This window comes from Alosa pseudoharengus, unplaced genomic scaffold (genome assembly GCF_046254945.1).
Source record: "Alosa pseudoharengus isolate Yale_2024_CS ecotype anadromous, Long Island Sound unplaced genomic scaffold, YU_APseudo_1.1 YU_APseudo_1.1_scf_6, whole genome shotgun sequence".
Lineage (NCBI taxonomy): Eukaryota > Metazoa > Chordata > Actinopteri > Clupeiformes > Clupeidae > Alosa > Alosa pseudoharengus.
In genome coordinates, this window is record NW_027468848.1 from 14,109,604 (window position 1) to 14,134,028 (window position 24,425).

Here is a 24,425-nt window from a genome sequence, read left to right on the forward strand (position 1 = left end):
CAACACACAGGGCAAGTTGACCAATCACAGTCCTTGCGGTCTGCGTCGCGTCGACACTGTCATGAACGTGTCATGAACAAGTCATAACTGTTTATGACATAACACTTCTGTTATTAAGTGACATTCAGGTTTTTGTCATAACAAGTTAGGGTTAGGTTTAGGGTTAGGTTTAGAGTTATGGTTAGGGTTGGGGTTAGGATTAGGGTTAGGGTTAGGGGTAGGTTTCATGTGTCATGACAGTGTCATATCACTCTTATGTCAATACTGTCACAGTAAAGTGTTACCCAATTTTTTGGTGGTGCATGTCGAGCTACGGCAGAGGGGTCAGAAAAGGGTTTTGCGGCGACACAGAGGGGTCTGCGGGGGTACGCCGTCTATTCTACGCAGAAGCATAAAATAGGCTTAACCCTTAAAGGAGTACCGTCACACCGGTATGTTGGGAAATGAACGTTCTAAAGAATATCTGTGTTTATTGAATTCAACATAGAATTTTAGAACCTTCAATTGTTGCGGAACTTAGAATGTTCAAAAACCTACACCTTTAAGGCTTAACTCATTGAGTGCCAAAAACGTAATATTACGTTTTTCCTTCCCATGCATTGAGTGCCAAAAACGTAATATTACGTTTTTAGCTTTTTCTTTTTAATTACGAAACTAGACACTCTAACACACCTTATATGTGATTTTGGGAACTCTGATGAATGGAAATTAAATATATGACGATCGAAAACTCATGAAAACGCAAGATCTGGACATTTTATCTGGACGTTTGATCTTAACTCGGCTTTTGATGGTTGCCGCTTTGTTTCGAATCAATCACTGATTGGCCTATCAGTGACATGCACGCCAGGTCAAAATCGGGTCATTTATTTTTGTGGGTTTATCACTAGGTGGCAGGTCTCGCTAGATCTCTTCCCAGAAACTTTGCAGGCAACACTTCTCAGGTGCTGAAGGGAGAAATAAAAAAGTCGAAGAAAAAGATATTGCAGCAGGTGCGTTTTCGCCAGACAACGCTGGATGAGTCCACCTTTCTACTAAGACAAGATGACTCTGACCACGACAGGTCAAAAACATTACAAGGAGTGACTGAACACCGTGCTGAGGAGGGAGTTCCATCTCCACCACGAGCCGGGCCTAGCGGAGTGGAGTCGCGCTTGCAAGAGGGCACGCCCTTGCCAGAGTGCCGAATATGTCGGTGATAGTGACTCATAAAAGACGCAATATGGGGCAGCCGTGGCCTACTGGTTAGCACTTCGGACTTGTAGCCGGAGGGTTGCCGGTTCGAACCCCGAACAGTAAGAGCAAGGCACCTAACCCCTCACTGCTCCCCGAGCGCCGCTGTTGATGCAGGCAGCTCACTGCGCCGGGATTAGTGTGTGCTTCACCTCACTGTGTGTTCACTGTGTGCTGAGTGTGTTTCACTAATTCACGGATTGGGATAAATGCAGAGACTAAATTTCCCTCACCGGATCAAAAGAGTATATATACTTATATATATATACTTATATCTCCATTTCTAGAAAAAAAACAGGGATTTTGATGAAAACTAGCCACTGTTTAGCGTGGGATTTCTCAGGAACAGAGGCGTGTAGAAATACACGGTTTGCACTGTCTGAGAGCTTAGTCTCACTTTTTAAACGAGCCATTGTATGTGTTCATAGCTACAGTATAACACAGAATATGCTGTGGTTGTACAAAAATCATCAACAATGGTCTAGATTGCTGGCACTCAAAGCTTCTTGGTATTCAATGAGTTAAGAAAGAGAAGTTAATGTGCCAGTGAGTTGTGTAACAGTGGTCAGTGGCAGATCATCATCACTGAGTTCACATGACTTGGCTTGGACATTCAGTTCAGCACAACCAGCAGTGTTTTATATGGGCATCTCTAGCAGTGTCCCTTGCGTGGCATCAAGCGGACAGTCCTAGACAGGACCACGAGCGGATGAGTTATGAAAGTGTCGACAGATCGAAATGAGCCCAAGTGCCTTTAATAAAGTAGAAAAGGTCAAGTTCTTTTTATGAGCTCCAGGCTTCATCAAATCTTTGCTCTCCTTACCTGGGATGGAGTTACCGCGGCGACAGCAGAAAAAAAAGAAGACACTTTCTTTCATGTCGAGCACATGGCCTTTCATCTCTACTCAATAGATCAATAACGAGTCTATCTATACATGTAGCTGAACTCTGTGTGTGTGTGTGTGTGTTGCCTCTCTGTCATCCCTTTCAGCAGCCATGACTGGTGTGGTGTGTGTGTGTCTTAGTTATTTGCATCTATATCATTGTGTGTGTTAAGCGGCGTCTCTGACACCCCCACTTGAGTGAAGAGGCCAGCCAGTAGTTGAAACTACTCGACATTCCGTCAGTGGGGGGTGTGGGGTATGGGGGGTGTGTGTGTGTGTGTCTTAATACCTGCAGATGTTTTATGTGAATGGGTGTGTGTGTGTGCACGTTAAGTGTAAAGCACTTGTGTGTAATGTAGCCATGTGTCTTTTCCAGATGCAGACCACATACTACCTGCAGGGGCTGCACCTGAAGATCCCCACCACGGCCAGCTCCACCAACAGCTCCAGCTCTCACCAGGTGGGTGGTGTGATGACATGGCATTGCCTGATTGGTCAAATGGGTGCAAGAGCAGATGACGATTGGTCAAATAAACAGAAGAGTCAGGGGGAAGTAAAACAGTGATACGATGGATGGGGAAAGACAGATGGAGAAATGGAACGGTATTTCCTCTCTCCTCCTTCCTCTGTCAAATATGGTACAGCATGTCCAAAGTCCAACCCAGGAGTGAAATGCAGCCCCCTACCGGGTTTTAAATGCCCTGCAACATCTTTCGCAAAATATGATGAGACTGCGTTTTGTACAATTTTGTGCAAGTCATTGTATTTCTGACAGCTCTTAGTAATTATGGGCTTAATCCAGGAGGTATAAGGATTCAAAGTAAAACTAAGTGATAATGGCTAATACTGGTGAATTATTTTGTAAGTCAACAGTCAGTCTTGCATACTGGAACATTTAAGATTAAAGAGAATGCATTGACCATGTAAAACTAGACCAAGAGCTGGCCCTCAGGTATTTTCACAAGACCTAATCTGACCCCCGTCAAAGTTTGACTGAGTTCCAGGTAGGATGTACGTAGACTGCAGGTAGGATGTAGACTACAGGTAGGATGTAGACTACCTCCTAATGGTTCAGCTTCACATTGTTAAACGTCTCTCTACCTCAGGCCTGTTTTAGGAGTCTGATGTTTTATGTGTTTGCAAAAACACCTTGACACTTGAAGAATGGCTGTATAAATCAATTAAGAGGATTGATGGATTGTGAGAAGGAAATGACAAGTTTACGAATGGCAATTTTCTCGCTATAGATGAGGTTTTGTTGGGATGCGTGTATTGACAATGACTGACTGTGTGCTCTGCAAATGTTGCTTAATACTGTAGATGGAGTTCTGAGTGGGTGAGTTTGTGGATGGATTTACAGGCAGGCTACACCGGGCACATAACTGAAGTGCTACGTTTGTATAGCGTCTGCTGATGGCTGGAATGACTGATAATGACTGACTCGCCTCTATTATTCTGTTACATGTCCCCAATGTAAAGCGCTTTATTTTTATTTATTTTATTTATTGGTTTATTTGATGGGGACCATGCATATTAAAGAAGCCCTATGCAGGTCTGGTTATTCCTGTTTCTGGGTTTTCGCCTGATTTGGGCTCGCATTTTTCATGACATAGCAGTGTTTCCCACAGAATTGGATTCAATTTGTGGCTGTAGCTGACTTGGACAACGCCTTGGTAGTGTATAAGTCTAATTGAGTGCCTGTCACTTTAAGCCGTTTGTGAGGGAACCCTTGCAAATTCCAATTGTAACACAGTTTAAAGGCTGCTGATGTGTGGATGCAATTCATAACGTTTTCTACATAGTTAAAATAAAGGTTCGTACTTCTCCTTGGAACAAGCACTTTTGAATTTTGGAAAACCCTTTTCCACTTCCATCGGGATTTTGCAAACATTCAGTGTCAGAGTCAATAAAATGAGCCCTTCAACGAATTGACAAGCAGCTGTAAGTAGGCTAAGCATGCTAAATTCGACATCCAAACAGTATTCTAATGTTAGCTTTGAGATACTGCTTGATTGCATAACTTAACTTAGTTTAGTCTCTTCAATGTAGCCTACTATGTTGTGATAAGATCTTAGCAGAGTTAACTTCAATGCAGCAGTTTTGAACAAATTTGCGCAGCATGGTCACGATGCTAAGCGGATTTAATAGCAATTTAGCCAGACGTCTTCTATGCAATGCTTCTATGTGGCAACAACAATCGTGAATATTTTGTTAAATGCACATGCAGAGGAGGGGCAGCGGGCTACGAGAGAGAGCGGGGCGGGGCAAGGAAAGGCTGCGTGCGTGAAAAGCGCAGCTCAATGACAATGCAAGGATTTGATCTTATATTTAATTTAAATTAAATTACATTAAATTAAACATAGAATATTTATGTGTGGCGGCCGATTTTTATTTTGTGGCGCCCCGCCACAGATTAGTCAATGTATGGGAAACACTGCATAGCTCCCCCTGCAGCTTCGGTAGCAAATGACTGCTATACTAAACCCCCACTAGCTAGCGAGCTAGCGATCAAGAAACCAAGCTAAACACATACAGGGCTCACAATAAAACTGTCGAGCAAACACATTGTTCAAGAGACTATCAAACCACATTACAAAAACGAAGTTCAGGCTACTTACAATTTCAACAGCAACAAAGCCAAGTCGGAGTCCGTTTTGCAGTCTTCTTAGAAACTACAATCTGCCTACATTTTCGAGACGCGATTGGATACTTCCGCTGAGTCACACCCGGATTTGTTTGGGACGGGACCAGAAAGTTGCATATTCGTTTTTTCCGCTGAGAAGTACTAGGGGGAGACGAAGCACCCACCAAACGACCCAAAAGGTGTTGTAGAACCATCAGAACGACTCTCAACCTGCATAATTAAGGTAATTTTTGCTAAAATTGTTGCATAGGGCTTCTTTAATGAACATTGTGTAAAAAACACCATGTAAATATGCCAGAATTAGTAAAAATAACTACTTTTCATCTGCAGTCCCTAGGCAGGTGACAGGACAAAACATATAGATAGCCAGCAGTCATACAGCACTCACACACTGTAAAATTAAACACATAATGGTGACCTATGCATTAACAGAATAAGCAAAACACAACAGACAAACAAAACAAAACAGAAATACAAGCTTTGAGCGGCATTCTGTGTATGAAAGGTGCTATTCAAATAAAGCTTATTATTACAGCACATGTGATAGTGCCGCATATGTAAAAAAAAATAAAAAATGTGCGCGTGCGTGCGTGTGTTGTGCCTGCGTCTGTCCCTTGGGATTTGTTGCTTGTCCCTAGCAGTAGCATCAGCTGCGCCAAGTGATCAGCTGGCACCGCACTCCCCGACGCCAGCATGTCTGTTGCATCTGGTGCTTTATCTATTCCACTGGCCCTGCCAGAGGAGAAGTGGCATTGATTGGCACCGGACCCACAATATGGGCTTTAGTGTTTGTGGCACAAGCCCACTGCTTGTGGTCTCCCTGAGTGTTTCTGGATCTTTGATCGGCTCTCTGGTAAAAATGTGGTCAGTCGAGAATACAGCTCTCACCAGAGTTGTGCCAGCTGTTTGGTAGTTAGGCTACACAACACTGTCACTTTAAAATGTCCCTTTTTTAAAATAACAAAAATGCCAGCTGGAGAACTACTTGATTAAAAATAAAACAAGACACAATTACTATTTCAGTTAAATATCATTATTTCAAACCATGTTAATGGCTATCCTATTCATTTTATGGAAAACAAGGTCATTTTTAACTGATCCAAACGTTTGAACAGCATTCTAGGTGGTTGGACTTCCTCCCTCAGTCTAATATCTCTCTCTTGTATCTGTTTGTTTACTCAAAGTACTAGTCCACCATTAATAGGGTTCTCTATCTTGTAAAACACGTCTGTCTTTTGCAAACTTGAATTTGCCTCAGATGTTCCTTGATGACCTCTGACCTCTTTGAGGTGCTACGGATGTCATGTTTCAATATGGCCTGCCAATCTAGCGAAAGGCTCAGAAAGTCAATTTTATTCTCCTGCAGTTTTCTGAAGAAGTCTCTCTCATATTCTCATGCTTGCCTGTCAAGCCTGTTCAATCTGTCAACATTTAATTGAACCTGGCAGCATAGCGATCATGAAACGACTCAAGATAGGATTTACTATGGAAACGAATCTCTTTGTGTTTGAAGATATGTGAGCTTCAAATAGAAGAGAAGCCATCGTGCCATATGGCGCCGCTAATGTGACGAGACATGACATGAAATCAAACCGTTCTCTCACGCCAACGCTTGTATGTTTGCTTGTTTGCTCATTCATTTCTTTTGTCTGTGTGTAACAACAAACACTACCTCTAGCATGATCCCATAGGCAATGATGCGTGTGTGTGTGTGCGTGTGCGTGCGTGCGTGTGAGTGCGTGCGTGTGTGTGTGTGCGTGTGTGTGCATGTGCGTGTGAGTGCGTGCGTGCGCGTCCGTGTGTGTGTGCGTGGGTGCGTGCGTGTGCGTGCGTGTGCGTCCGTGTGTGTGTGTGTGTGCGTGTGTGTGCGTGCGTGTGTGCGTGCGTGTGCGTACCATCAAATGCTTGACAGTATCTCTGTGCCTTGCACTCTTCATTTCCTGGCTTTCAGTAAATATTAACCAAAAAGAGAAATTTGCTTGATTTGATTAATTTCCTCTTTAATGTAAGAATGGAACTAGTAGCATTTGGAATCGGAATGTTCCTTTGTTACCATGGAAATGGTGGACGTGTGGCTGGTGGAAAGCAAACACCATATGTTCCTCTTTCTCCTGCCTCAGTTTAGTGTCATCCAGTGATGTTGATTCATTCAAAGCCACCTCAAACAGCCCACTGCTGATATCATCCCGTTAATAACAGAGTTCAGACCGATCATGTGCTCCGGTTGATGTTGACAAATTATCCTGTCTGCCCACATCCACTCAGCCAGACCATTACCAAGCCGGCGACGTCATTTCACCTTTCATTTCATCAATTCATTTAATTTCAGTGGTTTGCATCTCATGCTTTTCACTTCCACTGAGCTCCTCACACATAACGTAGTTGAGAAGTGGGTGAGCTGTGAAAACATCTCCTGTGTGTGTGTGTGTGTGTGTGTGTGTGTGTGTGTGTGTGTGTGTGTGTGTGTGTGTGTGTGTGTGTGTGTGTTATATTCTCACATGGTGAGGCTCAATACTGTACTAGTGGGGAAGGACGTCTTTAATAAGAACAAAGAAGTGAAACTCATTCTCTGTCTTATGTGCACTCACACACACACGTACACACACACACACAAACGCAGCTGGTGAATTTGGGCATAATATTGTGTGTTTTTATATATATATATATATATATATGTAAGGGATAATGTATAGAACGCCGGTCATTACTGGGAAAATAAGTCCCGACAGGGCGAACCGGACCCCGACGCGCAGCGGAGGGGTCTTGTTTCGCCCTGAAGGGACTTATTTTCACAGTAATGACCGGCGTTCTATACATTATCCCGCTTATTACACGGCTACTTGCCAAAACGAAATAATAAACTCCCCACGATATCACTTTAGCCTACATAGCCTAGCCTATTTGTTACTGTTCATCGTGGCATTTGCTGAGAAACAAATAGTTCACAACAACACACGCTGCTGAACTTGAATCAAACATTCTTCAGAACACAGCTGATCAACCGTCTGCTTTCACGTTTGAATGAAGTTCCAGTCCTTGCGTAGTGATATGAAAGACATATCAGAAGCACAAAACCCGTTGCCATTGACAGAGGTAATTATATGTTTGCAGCGGTAATTACATGAATATATCTTACCGCTAGAACTTTGGGAAATCCCATTCAAGTCAATGGAGCGTTCTACTAGCATTGTGAAGAGCCGTGTAATAAATATATATATATATATATATATATATATATATATAATATTTATTTATTGCTCCCCAAGGGGAAATTCAAGACCACTGTGATTCTGTTCTGGATTGATATCAAAACATGACTGTAATGTAGTCTAGCAGCTTTCCCATTCTGTCCTTCCTTCCTCCTCCTTCCTTCCTCCTCCTTCCTTCCTCCCCCTTCCTTCCTCCCCCCTCTCCTCCTCCTTCCTTCCTCCCCCCTCTCCTCCTTCCTTCCATTGCTTCTCCCCCCTCTCCTCCTTTCTTTTTTTCTCTCCCTCCCTCTCCTCCTTCCTTCCTCCCCCCTTCTCTCCTTCCTTCCTCCCCCCTCTCCTCCTCCTTCCTTCCTCCCCCCCTCTCCTCCTCCTTCCTTCCTCCCCCCTCTCCTCCTTCCTTCCATCGCTTCTCCCCCCTCTCCTCCTTTCTTTTTTCTCTCCCTCCCTCTCCTCCTTCCTTCCTCCCCTCTCCTCCTCCTCCTTCCATCGCTCCTCCTCTCCTCCTCCTTCCTTCCTCCCCCTCTCCTCCTTCCTTCCTCCCCCCCTCTCCTGCTTCCTTCCTTAACTACTTTATATTCTTTAGGGAATTATCTCTGTCGTTGCTAATTTGTTTACTTATAAAAAGTTCCCTGTGCTCTCAATCCCTCATCTTTGTGCACAACGCTGGTTGGTCAGTCGTGCAGAACCCTCACGGGCCCCCTCCTCCAGCATACACAAATCTGCCAATCACTTTTCACACTGTACCATGAACACTGGCCACAGTCCACTCCTGTACCTGACTGACCACTCTTCATAGCAAGTGCTCGGGCCCTCCAGTAAGAGGCGCTGTTGCAGTGGCAGACACATTCTCCAGCATGCCTCTCTCGGCCTCCCAGATGGACCGTGTTCTAGAAGCAATGAGGGGGGGGGAGAGGGGTCAGAGGTTAAAGGGGACAGGTTATAGGTGAGAGGGCTTCATCGGGGATGTCCAAAGACTCTGATGTGTCTTGAGGGTGGTTGTGTGCTTCGGCAGGCTTAGAACTTAGAACAGGAAGCCCCTGCTTTCACTTTCTACCTCAAGCCACCCCCCGCACCACAGGTGGAACAAGAAGCGGAAGGTGTGTGTGTGTGTCTGTGTGTGTGTGTGTGTGTGTGTGTGTGTGTGTGTGTGTGTGTGTGTGTGTGTGTGTGTGTGTGCATGGGCAATACTGGTATTTCCCTATTGTTGCTGCTCTGTGATTTGTGTGTGTGTGTGTGTGTGTGGCAGAATTGATGGTGATCAAGTGTTAAATACACATGTGTGCTGCTTGATTGTGCTCAGGTCGACCCAGAGGAATGTGACACACACATAACGATTCTTCTGATGTGTCATTTCTGTCTTAATTAGGATGTAGTACAGGTCACAGGCGTGCTACTGTGTGTCTTCTCTCTCCTGTCTCATTATTCGGTCTAGCTATCTCTCTCTCACGCACGCACGCACGCACGCACTCACTCACTCACTCACTCACTCACTCACTCACTCACTCACTCACTCACTCACTCACTCACTCACTCACTCACTCACTCACTCACTCACACTCTCTCTCTCTCTCTCTCTCTCTCTCTCTCTCTCTCTCTCTCTCTCTCTCTCTCTCTCTCTCTCTCTCTCTCTCTCTCTCTCTCTCTCTCTCTCTCTCTCTCTCTCTCACACACACGTCCCAGTGAGCTCAGAGCTTTGTGAGTGGAGAAGTCTTAATTACATTAGACTCCTCTGCTCAGGGAGAGAAGGTGCAGCTTCACTGAGAGTGGACGGAGCACAAAGAGAAAAGACACACAGGCCGTGTGTGTGTGAGAGAGAGAGAGAGTGTGTGTCTCTTTTTCTTTCATTTTTCTGTCTCTCTCTCTCTCTCTGTGTTGTCTGTGTGTGCCTGCACCTAAAGGCGGGGGTGTGTATATTAGTGTTGCTTTTCTCTGCTGCTGCTCCAGCCGTCAGCCTTGAAGACTCTATTCATGCGTCTCTCTCTCTCTCAGTCCCTCAGTCCATTTCTCTTTCCTCCTCTGTTATCCTTCAACCATTGGTCAGCGATTGGTCCGTTAAATGAATAGATTAGAGTCTGAATTGGTACTGTCCCGTGATGTCGTTTACTCCTGCAAAGTTGTTGTTTATTATTGAGTTCTTGTGGTCAGGGTTTGAGATGGGAATATGGGGGTAGAGGACTATTTCTATAAGTTCTATGTACAAATCATTTCATTTATTTCAAACTAGGCCCTGTTCTGCCCACTGGCTTGTATTCAGTTTGATCTGTTCAGTAGGTAATGTAAACAGAGAGGGACCCTGGTCAGCTGTTTTTGTTTTGGCCACTTGAGGGCGCTAAAGCATAGGCCAGGGGGTTACTGAAGATGCAAACATACCAGGGTTTTAAGTTTTTTGCCTCTGCTATGCAAATCTTTTTCAATCCCTGTTGCATTCTCACATACACACACACACACACACACACACACACACACACACACACAGAGTTACATTTATGCACATAGTTATACTTAGTTTTTTTATGATGCTATTTCTCTCTGTGTCTGTGTGTAGATCACGTTCCGTTTCCCGGCGGCGTGGTTGTCCATGTTTGACGCGGTGCTGATCCTGCTGCTGATCCCGCTGAAGGATAAGCTGGTGGACCCCGTGCTGCGACGCCGTGGACTCCTGCCCTCCTCGCTCAAGCGCATCGCCGTCGGCATGTTCTTCGTCATGTGCTCCGCTGTCGCTGCTGGTGAGACACACAGACACACACACACACACACACACACGCATGCACTCAGACACACACCTCGTTCTCACACCTGACTCTCACACACACACTTAAATGCAAGGAAGCGATCAAGCGTGTCGCCATCACCATGTTCTTCGCCATGTGCTCCGGCGATTCTGTCGGGGGGGAAAACACACACACACACACACACACACACACTCACACACTTGTTCTCACACCTGACGCACACACACTCTTAAGTGCAAGTAAACCCTCCTCGCTCAAGCGTGTCGCCGCCGGTGTGTGCTTTGTCTTCTGCTCCCTCGTCGCTGCTGGTGAGAAGGACACACACACACACACACACACACACACACACACACACCTTATTCTCTGACTCTCGCACACATTCACACATATTCTTGTACACACTCACACACATTCTTCGACATAAGGCAGTGCTCCTCACTCAAGCACACGGCCCTCGATGTGCACTTTATCCTGTGCTCTGCTCTCACTGCTGCTACACACACACACACACACACACACACACACACACACACACACCTTATTCTCTGACTCTCGCACACATTCACACATATTCTTGTACACACACACATTCTTCGACATAAGGCAGTGCTCCTCACTCAAGCACACGGCCCTCGATGTGCACTTTATCCTGTGCTCTGCTCTCACTGCTGCTACACACACACACACACACACACACACACACAGGGAATTAGTCACGCTATCACTGTGATCGAACAAGCCTCTGCTCATCCACACACACACACACACACACACACACACACACAGTCAAGCAGACTCACGCTGTGTCCTTCGCTGTCACGTCACACTGAATAACTACCTTCAAACCAGCAGGTGGGATGATTGATGTTTAGAGTGTGTTTGTGTTCACATGTTTGTGTGTAAGCATTTATGTGTGTGTGTGTGTGTGTTTGTGTGTGTGTGTTTGAGAGTAAGATTGGTGTTCCCCTTCTGGACTCTCCGTGGCATTCTTTCTTTCAGTTTGATGATCAGCATTCACATCATAATTTTTGCTATGTGTGTGTGTGTGCGTGTGTGTGCGCGTCCGTGTGTTGTGAGAGGGAGATGGGAACTTCAAGTGTGTGTTCTCAGTGAGTCATCTCATCTGTGTCCTACACACAAGGTTCAAGGCGTTGTGTGCTGTATAGATCGCACTGCATGTCTTTAGCCCTCTTTTATCCTCTCTGTGTGTCATGTGTGTGTCTGTGTGTCACGTGTGTGTCTGTGTGTCTGTGTCTGTCTTTCACTCACTGACTCATATACACACACACAAAGACGGATTCTATCACTTAGTGTTTTTAAATGAGCTCACACACTCCTTCATAGTGAGAGACACAAGGACACACACACACACACACATACACACACACACACCAAGAGTTGTGGAACCCACAGGCCTTCTTCTGGTGTGCCTGCTAGGACTCACTCACCCCTCTATATCACAGCTTTGTTCATTTATTGTCATGCTTACACACACACACACACACATACTTTCACACCTTTGCTTGACTGAGGATGGTGAAGATAGATAGATAGATAGATAGATAGATAGATAGATAGATAGATACTTTATTGATCCCCAGGGGCATCAGCAGCATACAGACAACACATACACATTCTTTAACAGCAGAAAAAGTAATTAAAGTATATAATATAAAAACACAACTAGGCAATAAGGACAGTAGAAGATAAAGAATATACTAAAATACAAATTATACTATATTATATATAACTAACACTTAATCTAAATCAATTCTAAAAACAGTATCCACATAGTGGTGATTAATCAATCAGAGGCTCAATGAATGAGGCAGGGACTGAGCCTGTGATTCTCTGTGCATAGTAAGGTATAGTAAGGTGCTCTGTGTGAATGAGTGTCATGGTGATAGTGCAAATGAGTAAGTCCAACTAGTCTATATATCTATATATTTAACTTTTTTAAGAAAAGGTATAAGTGTGGCCACAGTTTGTGTGTGTGTGTGTGTGCGTGCATGCGCGCATTAGCTAGTGCTCACAGGGATTACAAGTTACTGAAGAGGATGTGAAAGGCCTCATTAACTGCTAGGACCCTCATGTGAAGATATGTGTGTGTTCAGTGAAGTTGAGTGTGTGAGTGTGAGTATGTTCTCTGAATGTCCCTGAGTGTCTCTGTGTGTGAGTTTGATTGTGTGTGAGAGAGAGAGAGAGAGAGAGAGTCTGTCTGATGTAGTAGGTGTGTTCTTTGTTGTAAGCGTCAGTCGTGTATAAATAGTCATAGCTTTCTTCCATTGCATGTGTGATGTACATCAAAACTTGTTTCTCACATAGATAGCTTTCAGGAAGTGTGTGTGTATGTGTGTGAGATCAAGAGATCAGAGAATAACAAGTGCCTGAAGGAATGAGCCACCCTTGTAAGATTCAGTTTGATGCTATGCAGACACACACACACCGATGCTATGCAGACACACACACCGTAGTCATCAATAAACCATAACCTACCCAAGGCAGTGTGCTCTTTCCACATCAACATGTCAACAGTCACACACACAATGGTCTGTGTGTGTGTGTGTGTGTGTGTTCTCTCTCTAATGTACTTAGTGGCATCTCTTGCCATCCCAGAGTTTAGCAGTGCTGACACGTTACACTGAAACCATTCGTGCCCTCACCTTGAATCAATATAAGCCTTTGTATAATGTGTCTACTTTTCTTCCCCAGCATTAAACTCTCTCACACACACACAGGCAGTAATGTGCACACACACATGCAGTAATACACACACACACACACACACACACACACACGTAATGCGCACACACACACACATGCAGTAATGCACACACACACACACAAACAATTCACTGAGTCATGCTATTGAGGTGAGAAGAAAGGAGCACAAACATCTCACACCCAAAATAATTCTGTATTCTCACATAATCCCATTAATATAACCTGTGTACATGACTACCTGTGCATGTGTGTGTGTGTGTGCGCGTGTGTGTTTACTCCTCAATAGCTCATGCTGGGTGCTCATCAGACTGTGAGACCAGTGCAAATTTTGTCTAGGACTCCACTGTGTGTGTGTGTGTGTGTGTGTGTGTGTTAATATCTGTGTATAGGTATAATCCTCCCATCCTTTTCCATTTATACTGTTGTGTGAAACTGAGTATGTATGTGTGTTGGTTGAGCTGGAGAGAGACAGAGATGGAGAGAGCGACAAGTGTGTGTGTGTGTGTGTGTGTGTGTGTGTGTGTGTGTGTGTGTGTGTGTGTGTGTGTGTGTGTGTGTGTGTGTGTGTGTGTGTGTGTGTGTGTGTGTGTGTGTGTGTGTGTGTGTGTGTGTGTGTGTGTGTGTGTGTGTGTGTGTGTGTGTGTGTGTGTGTGTGTGTGTGTGTGTGTGTGTGTGTGTGTGTGTGTGTGTTAGTGTTCTCCTGAAATCCATGAAGTGCCCAGCAGGTGGCATGAGGCTAGGCGGTTCACCTGTGGTCAGCCCGAGGGCAGCACTGTGCCTGCTGTACTCACTCAAGTGCCAACACCACTGCCCTTCATCAACACACACCTCCCAGAACGCTTCTACATACTCGCCACTCCCGACCGGTAGCGCGACAATGTGATGTCACGAGAGCGCCGTAACCATTTATACTCACGCGTGGTGGTCGCGACACTAGTTGCAATATTCTCCTGAATTGGCATTGGCCTCAATGGCAGTAAAAACTACCCTCTGTTATGATACTTCAGACTTCGGTTGCTGCTATTCACAACTACCATCATTACCATTTAGTTTCCAAGGTGTGTGCAGCTAGATAGATAGATAGATAGATAGATAGATAGATAGGTAGGTAGATAGGTAGGCAGGCAGGCTACTTTATTCATCCCAAAGGAAATTTTAGCTAGCTGGCTGGTGCTGAGATGAGTTTGTGTAATTTCCTAAGGTGGAAAGAGATTTTTTTCAGGTCTTAGCAGATATCCTTTGATTGAAAATAAATATCTTTGTTACCTTTTGCTGGATTATTGGCATGTCCCTGGGTCCTAGTTCTTTCATCTTAATTCCCTGTGTAACATCTCTCTCTGGTAACTTCATTAATTTATCCAGCAAACTATTTAAAAATCACGAACTCTCGCTAGTAACCTAGCCAGGTTAATTTCCCTCTCTTCTCAAACTGACTATTCAAACATCATGTTTATTTAAGATGTGGGCTAGGCTATATGAAATGCCTGAATGTGGTTGATGTCTGTATAGAGGCACGCATGCTCCCTGATCTTGGCTTCAAGCTCATCCTGCTTGTCGTGCGCATCTGAAAAAAAATCTCCCAGTGTTTCCCATACATTGACTAATCTGTGGCGGGGCGCCACAAAATAAAAATCGGCCGCCACAGATGAATATTCTATGTTTAATTTAATTTAATTTAATTTAAATTAAATATAAGGTCAAATCCTTGCATTGCCATTGAGCTGCGCTTTTTACGCACGCAGCCTTTCCTTGCCCCGCCCGCTCTCTCTCGTAGCCCGCTGCCCCTCCTCTGCATGTGCATTTAACAAAATATTCACGATTGTTGAAGGATTGTTGTTGCCACATAGAAGCATTGCATAGAAGACGTCTGGCTAAATTGCTATTAAATCCGCTTAGCATCGTGACCATGCTGCGCAAATTTGTTCAAAACTGCTGCATTGAAGTGAACTCTGCTAAGGTCTTATCACAATATAGTAGGCTACATTGAAGAGACTAAACTAAGTTAAGTTATGAAATCAAGCAGTATCTCAAAGCTAACGTTAGAATACTGTTTGGATGTCGAAGTTAGCATGCTTAGCCTACTTACAGCTGCTTGTCAATTTCGTTGAAGGGCTCATTTTATTGCAAAATCCCGATGTAAATGAAAAAGTGTTTTGCAAGGGTTCCCTCAAACGTCTTAAAAAGTGACAGGCACTCAATTAGACCTACACTACCAAGACGATCTTACATCCACACATCAGCAGCCTTTCAACTGTGTTACAATTGCAAGGGTTCCCTCAAACGTCTTAAAAAGTGACAGGCACTCAATTAGACCTACACTACCAAGACGATCTTAATATTCCCCCCCCCCGTTGTCAAAGTCAGCTACCGCCACAAATTGAATCCAATTCTGTGGGAAACACTGTCTCCTCTGCACGACCTGCCTGTGCGAGGCTGATTTCTCGTGCGACAGAGGAAATGACGTCACATTGTCGCGCTACAGGTCGGGAGTGGCGAGTATGTAGGACGCTAGACTGTGCCTATTTCTGTGGTATATATCAACTTGTGTGTGTGTGTGTGTGTGTGTGTGTATGTATGTGTGTGTGTGCAGGTCTGTAGGTCTGTATCTGTGTGTCATTTAGACTCAGTAGGAATTATTGTATTCCTATCCTATTCTAAAGGAGACATTTGGCGTATTGCAATGCACAGTGGAATGTAGATTCCATTCTAAAGCGTGCCCTTGGTAAAATAGATAGCCTCGCTCTGGCATGTCTCCCACAGCCTGCCTTAAAGGAGAATTCCGGTGTGATATTGACCTAAAGTGTATTGAAACATGATACCGAGTGTGAACGTATGTCTCATATCCCATCTCGGCTTGTCCCTGCACTCCAAAATCTGGCGCTAGTTAGCCGATGCTACCAACAGCTTTTTCAATTGTGGTGCTTCGGCATCGGGCTAGCCATGCAAATAAATCACTGTTTTACACCATTTACGAGGCTCAATGTATCTCCACACTTCATTGGTAGACTTCCGAGGGCCCTGACATTTAAAACGAGACATTGAGAACTTTGAAAAAGCACTGGTAGTTTACTTACAAGACGATTTATACAGACAGTATCTTCACGAAGTTTAGCGTTTGCAGCCATCTTGAATTTAGTCACGATAAGTCGAGCGACGAGTAATAATGAACAGGTATGATAAGGGATCAGATTCCAAAAATAATTCAGTGGAAATGCATGGATTCCATTTTCCAATCCACAATTGAAAAAGGTGTTGGTAGCATCGGCTAACTAGCGCCAGATTTTGGAGTGCAGGGGACAAGCCGAGATGGGCTATGAGACATACGTTCACTCTCGGTATCATGTTTCAATACACTTTAGGTCAATATCACACCGGAATTCTCCTTTAAGAACAGTGGACTATCCTTTTCTAACGCACCCTGACCTTTGTGAAAGGTCACCACAGAACCCCGGCTGACCTGGCAATGGCACTATTGTAGTCTGATAGGGAGTACTGATGTGTGGGCGGTGCGAGGGCTGGACAACTGTGTTGTTTGATGTACTTGATGTTCCTTTCCAGTTCGGTTCCACACACACACACACACACACACACACACACACACGCCATAGCCCTCCTCAAAAGCTATATACACATACAGCACACCAGTTCGGTTACACACACACACACATACAACACACACACACACACAATATACACATACAACACACAGACACACACCACTCTAACAGGCTGTCTTTGCTCCCTCCTGGGCAGGTATCCTGGAGACCATGCGCCTGGACATCATAAGGAGCCGCGGCACCATTGACCAGGTGTTTGGCCACGCCACCTACTACGCCGCCGACTTGCCCATCTGGTGGCAGGTGCCTCAGTACGTCCTCATCGGCATCAGCGAGATCTTCGCCAGCATCGCCGGTAAAGCCCGCGGAGTGGCCTTCACACACAACACACACACACACACACACACACACACACACACACACACACACACACACACAGGTGGGGAGGGCGTCTCGTGCTAGCGATGGGAGGCAAGGGCAGCAGACACCAGGGTCTCACTCATGGACATCATATGGGGTAGGATGACCAGCCTGGGAGGGCATCAGCCCTGGGGGAGGAGGGGCATGCACAGTATACACACAAGGCAGTGCATGTACTAATGTTAGATTCAAGACTCAAGATTGTCTTTATTACATCTCATTAGATAGAGAGAGATAGATAGATAGATTCTTTCTTTCTTTCTTTCTAATATAATAATTTTATTAACACCAACGAAGAAGCGCATAGTTCATAGAATTAAAATTCATGGAGAAGGTCAGACTATTTCATTCAGAAAGCAGGGTTCCTGCGGATCCTTAAATACTCTTAAATACAACTAAATTTTTGAAAGAGAGGTATTAAATGTGCGTATGGGACCGCCAGCGAGTGCAAGAGAGCGAGTGATGTCTTAATCCAGTTTCATGTATTTAAAACGCAATTGTATAAGTGACTAGGCTATTAGGCTACGGGAGGAAGTGTAGTGGTTGCAGAGTGAAGATGTTTTTCAGGGGTGTGGTTAAAGGAGTGAAAACAGTAATAAACCAGTAGGCCTATGTACAAAATAATATACCTGACGTTTTCGTGGTGTAGCTGAGGCCAGAGAGATAAACAGGTAGCCTACGTGGAATGAGGAAGCCTACGGTAGAATGAGCGGGAGAAAGAGCGATAGGTTGGCCATACGTTCGAATTTAGGCCGGACATATGGATTTTAAAAGCCCTGTCTGGCGTCCGGCGCAGCCTCAAGCCGGACGCTCATTTGTTCTCCTTTTTGGAGTTGCGCTTGGCATCTAAAATCGTTGCTCGGACGCTGCATCGTTTCACAAACTATGGACGCGAAGACTGCTGGTCAAATTATGTGCAGTGCTTCGCAATCAGGAGGAAATACTGCATTTGTTAAGTTGATCTGTTTGCATCTTTCCAGCGTGTGTTGCTGGCCTAGCCTAGAGAAGAAAATATCTGTCTAAGTTATAATAGCCTACCTGTACTATCTGCCAGCAGCTTGCTTGCCAGCGTTTCCCAGTAGGCTAGGCCTACTTCACAAAAGTTGTGAACTATAACCGCATATTTTTTGAATGTCGGCGACTGGCTACATAAAAAAAATGTGTGTTCATAATACGTGCGTGCTTGAGATGAAACCAGCAGTTTTCAGCAGGATCATGCGAGGAGGACCTGTCTCTTTATTAATTTAAAATAAGTCAATGGTTTTACAATGTTTCAGTCAAGCTTTGGTTGGTTTAGATACAACTGGTATGCAAAATGTAAAGTAGTGGATTAACTTTAATTTGCTGTGCTGCATATTGGACAATAGATGCACATAGTAAATTATATAAAGTAGGCTTATTAAAATATGTAAATAGCTTAGTCTAACTTTGAAAAAAATATTGAAGGGAATCCAGTCCAGTGCACATGTATTTGGCAAGTAGCCTAGGCTACTACAGACACAGGTGAAGAACAGTCAGCCTCAGCAGTAAGCAAAACCAAATATGTACAGCCAGCTTCAAAAGCAAGCAGCCCAGACCCTAAAATTGGGCATTTATAGCTTTGAAGGTAATTCACACACAAAAATATATTTGGTAACTTCTATAGTAACTGGTAACTTTAGTAGGAAAAAAAAACTATTGCATAAACAGTCATATATATCTTTTTGCCGTGGTATAGTCTTAAGTTTCATTTAGATGTCTTAAAGGACAAGTTCGTCATTTTACACTTAAAGCCCTGTTGTCAGATAGTTTATGATTAAATAGAACGTTTAAGATTGAAATTTGGACACACGCTGCTGTCCTGAGAATTTTTGGTTTCTGTGGTAGCGCCCCCCCCCTCCTCCAGAACGCTGCATAGGTGCACTGGAACAATCCTTCCTAAAACGCATTAAACTTTCGTTTACAAAGACGTGAAACTCACCGAGTGGTCAGGGGTGTTCGCTGATATGCTCACACAAAAATCGCTGCAAAAGATGCTTTCCAACAGGTGTTTACCATGCGTTGTAAAACTGTGGAGCTATTTTTCCAAACGCCTTACACCCGTACATTCTTCCGTTGAGAGCTTGAATAATAGACACTCCAGCCCAGTTGGTGGCGATAATGCACCTTACACTGTCTTGCCAATTACAAGCAAACCACTGGCATTTCATTGAATACACAGAAGAAGCAGAAGATCGCTGTCTTGAAGTATTTTGCAACAGACAGCTAAAAATGAGGCGATTTTGTGCAGTTCCGAATTGCAGGAAAATTCGTAGCAAAAAAAGTTGTCACAGACTAAATTTGCATTTGGAAAATGTGCAGATACCCTGAGAAAGACCGTTGGTTAGCTAGCTCATTTAAAATATCCTAAACTTTTTTTGACCCAGCCTCTTAAAAAAATCAGAATCGAGAATCGCTAGGATCCGGAATCGAAATAAGAAATCGGAATTGGAATCGGAATCGTTCAAATTCAAACGATACCCAACCCTAGTTTTCAGACCATCTGAGACCAGCAGCACAGACACTGAGAAATAGAAATCCACAAGTACAGTTCAGATGTGCTCTGTCACAGCTTGTGTGGCTGTGCATATTTTTGGGTTGACAGGTGCTGTCCAAGGCACTAGCCTGGCTCCGCCCTCCTACGTACTTCCGCTCAATTTTCATTTTCCTTCAGTACGTCGTCTGGGATTTCGGTATATTTGCGGGTCTTTTCAGGCCAAATTTTACCTGTCCAATCAGCTAACAGAGGGGGCGGCTGAGAACAATGTTGAGGTTGTGCGCTAGTTTGAGCATGACATAAGTCACGACCAAGCGATTGGCAGATCCAGAGTGGCTCTGGGCAGATCCAATAGTTTTAAACTTCAACAGAGTACTCGCCTTCAAGGAAGTTAACGCTTGGCAATGGAAAGTGGCCAGACTCTCGGTACATTATGAAATGTACAAAAGTCTGGTAGGACCAGGCTACCAAGGCACTGGACACCTGGCAGGGGGTGGCCAGCCAGCAAGGGCCATTATGTGATTGGAGGAGTCCGAGTACGCATTCCTACTCGAATGTTTGTTTGTGTGTGTAAATGTGTGTATGTAAGTGTGTGTGTGTGCGTGTGCGTGTGTGTTCCCGCTTCTCAGTCAGTTTCTCAAAGCATGCAGTGTGTCACAGCAGGCTTCTAATCACCGCTGAGAGAGTGGAGTTTTCTATGGCAGAGTCGATTTTCACCTAGGAGCCTCCATCACTGGGTCCCTCCACTCACAGCAGGGCCACTTTAATGGGCTCTTCCTCCCGCACTCAATACGGGCTAAGGCCACAGAACTCCAAATGAATGGAGCTTCGCAAGGATGTGATTGGGCATATATTTGTGTGTGTGTGTGTGTGTGTGTGTGTGTGTGTGTGTGTGTGTGTGTGTGTGTGTGTGTGTGTGTGTGTGTGTGTGTGTGTGTGTGTGTGTGTGTGTGTGTGTGTGTGTGTGTGTGTGTGTGAGCGAGCGAGCGAGCGAGCGGGGGGTGGGGGGTTGTTAGTTATATGTGGAGATTAATCTGTTGTACTTCACACACACACACACCAGCAGCACCTCTCCCCATGACCATTCAGCCGTTGAAATGGCTAGTGACTCATCTCTTCAATCAGTGGGTCTGGCTTTTAAAGACAGCAGCCCATGTCTCTCTCCTGACCACACTGCCATCATCGCCGTCCTGCTGCCGGACCTGTGGCCAGCAGGCTATTGTGGAGATTTGGACATACTGCACTGCCAAGATTCCCTTGGTCTGTCAGCAGACATTCAGTTGCGTGGCAGGCGATGAGTTTCCCTTACAGTAAGTGGGCGAACTGATGGCATTACGGATCGAGTCATGTGCTTCACACATATTATACCTATGTCATCAACCTTTGTAATCAACATTAATCATTAATTAATGATTAAGTCATTAATGTCTTACTCTAATTATTTGATAGATAGATAGATAGATAGATAGATATATACTTTATTGATCCCCAAAGGGAAATTAAAGGTCTCAGTAGCATACAGACATCACACACAATATGCACTAACAGCAGAAAAAGTAATAGAAGTATATAATATAAAAAACACAACTAAGCAATAAGGACAGTAGAAGATAAAGAATATACTAAAATACAAGTTATACTAAATAACACTAAATCTAAATCAAGTCTGAAACAGTATCCACATAGTGTGCTTAGGGGTGATTAAGCATGAGGCGCTTGCAACGCTTGTTTGGTAAACAGAAAAAGTTAAGAACAACTCCAACAGTACTGCTGAGACTGAGAAGGACAAATTGACATAATAAGCCCTCAGGAAAAATGCCTGGTGGCTATAATTAAGGTTTGATTGGTGTTCATCTGTCAAAGCGAAGCTTTGGGGGGTGTTCACTTGTTATAGTAATGTTTAGTTAGTGTTCACGTGTTATGGTGAAACTTTGGCAGCAGATTCATTCATAGTATTTCTTTACCAAAATTGAGTAGTTCAGAGATAATTGATTGTTCATTAAGTCTTAATGCTGAAATTGGGATGAGTGATGAACCAGTAAATATTCAATGCCAGCAATGCAGTCGCGACTTCGATGTGAGTTGCTGTAAGAATGCAGTGAACGTTTTCTTGTGAGGAACCCTCTGACAGACACCTGGAGGCATGCTTTAAAAATGAAATTACACTACTGTTGTTTTTTTTTCCCTGAATTTAAGATTGAGAAAGTTTGTAATCAAGGAACTATAAGTGGCATGCCACAGCTGCTTGATGAGAGTCAAATGGATGTAAATGTTTTGGTGTGTCTGAGTGGTGTGCGTGTGTTGCTGCCTGGTAAAAAAAAAATGGTAAAATGTTGTGTGTTTGTTTATGCGTGTGTGTGTGTAGAATGCACAGTATGACTGAGTACTATGTAAATATTTTGTTTACCTTTATGGATGGTGGCAGTCTTCTCAGAGGTATACACACACACACACACACACACACACACACACACACACACACACACACACACACACACGGACAAACAAGCCTCAGCCAGACAAGGTCAGTGTTAGACTGATGTACCTGTGTGTGGGTGTGTGTGCGCGCGCACACACGTAGGTTGAGAGTGTCCCGGATCTCCCCAACCTTTTTGCAAATAGACTCATCTCGGATTATCCATTCAGTCTTGAATCTGTCTAATACTGATGCTAAAACAAGATGCTTGGCTGGGTAATATCTCTCGTACCGAGTTGACATGTTGTTTGCCAATGTTTTCGCAAAGGCTGCAATTGTCATGGGCACACCAGCATCATTAGAGAGCAGGGATTTTATTTCGGTGATGGCGGGGAGAATCATTCCCAGGTTCCCTAACTCCTGTAATTTTTCAGTTAGGTCTGCTAGGACCGAATCAATCATGTGCAACTGGCTGCTCCATCTAGTGATACAGGCAGTTGTGGGCCGGACACCTAATCGGTCTGTACCTCAGTGTTCAATGTGCTCTTGTGCACACTTCTCACCAGCTGACCGACTTTCAGGAGCAGCCTAGAAATGCTGCTGTGCTCGTTAACGGCATCTTTGATTGCCAGCTGCAGCATGTGAATCGGACACCTCAGATGTATGTTGGACACGGTGAAGTACTGGTTTATCATTGTGTTAATGTTGACCGTTACCTCTTCAACCTCAATCTGCGAGAGCGCAGGTGGTATATCCTCCTGGTCTTGGTCAGCGCTGCTGCTTCTGGCACCCTTCAGTGACAGGGATGAGGTTAAATGCCTTCACCATGTTACTGGCACTGTCGGTGACGACCCTTATCACCCGCCGCTGCACATTCCAGTATTGCAGGACACTTTTTTACTTTTGGTAAATGCGATCAGCGGTGTAGATCCTTTTGTATGTGGTCACAGCCCAATAAAACCGTGTGTCCCCGGAACGTCCCATCAATAAAACTGGCCACGATGCCGAAGAAGCTGTGCCCTCTTCTATTAGTCCAAATGTCCGCTGACAGAACAAACCATTCACCATTTTGCAGTAGGTCTCGCAGCTTTGCTTCCATCTCCCCAAGAGCATGCGGCAGGAGGGTGTCCCGCACAGTGTTGTAGCAGGGGGGTGTGTAGCCTGGCTGGGCCACGCTGGCAAAGAGTCGCATCGCGTCTTGTTCTCCTGTACTCAGCGGTTCATAATGCATGTAGATCATTTTAAAAAAGGCTGTGTCTAGTTTCTTCTTTCTCGTTCTAGATATAGTTGGGGCTCTGGCTGCAGTGAAGATACTTTTAAATGCCTCACTTTTTTGCTGTTGTTTTTGCTGCTGCGCTTCTTTCTCTATGAAATATTACAATATTATAATGATGAATGATAAAATGTTATAATCATTAATATAATTTCATGAACAGCGACAAAAACCGTATTAGGCCTACTTTGAATGGCAAAACTAATTTATTTTTTACAATTAGCCTGTATTTACTTTAGCCTTGTACTTAAAGAAGCCCTATGTAACAATTTTAGCAAAAATTTTAATATTTACAAACCTTAATTATGCAGGTTGAGACTCTTTCTGATGGTTCTACAACACTTTTTGGGTCGTTTGGTGGGTGGTTCATCTCCCCCAAGTGCTTCTCCGCGGAAAAACCGAATATACAACTTTCTGGTCGCGGTCCGAACACATCCGGATGTAACTCAGCGGAAGTATCCAATCTTGCCTCGAAAATGTAGTCAGATTGTAGTTTCTAAGAAGACTGCAAAACGGACTCCGACTTGGCTTTGTTGCTGTTGAAATTGTAAGTAGCCTACCCTTGGGTGAACTTCGTTTTTGCAATGTGATTTGATAGTCTCTTAAACAATGTGTTATTGTGTTTAGCTTGGTTTCTTGATGGCTAGTTCAATCTTTTGCCATCTTAAAACAAGCTTAACTCGTGTCACACTGTTGGCCATCAGCAACATCCATCTTCTTTGTTTTCAAGTAGCAGGGAATTCAAGCCAACTCTCTCTCTCTCGCTCTCTCTCGCTCTCTCTCTATTCCTCTCTCTCTCCCTCTCTCCCTCTCTCTCT

General features: G+C 44.3%; 1 protein-coding gene across 1 annotated transcript in view; it reads left to right on the top strand.

Moving 5' to 3' along the window:
• slc15a4 (solute carrier family 15 member 4) overlaps nt 1-24,425 on the top strand; it is a 70,455-nt gene that overhangs the window by 18,069 nt on the left and 27,961 nt on the right. Inside the window, exons 5-7 of the mRNA XM_076270196.1 lie at nt 2,494-2,577; nt 10,516-10,696; nt 17,180-17,338. Coding sequence (XP_076126311.1) covers nt 2,494-2,577; nt 10,516-10,696; nt 17,180-17,338 — 424 coding nt within the window. The remainder of the gene's footprint in view (nt 1-2,493; nt 2,578-10,515; nt 10,697-17,179; nt 17,339-24,425) is intronic.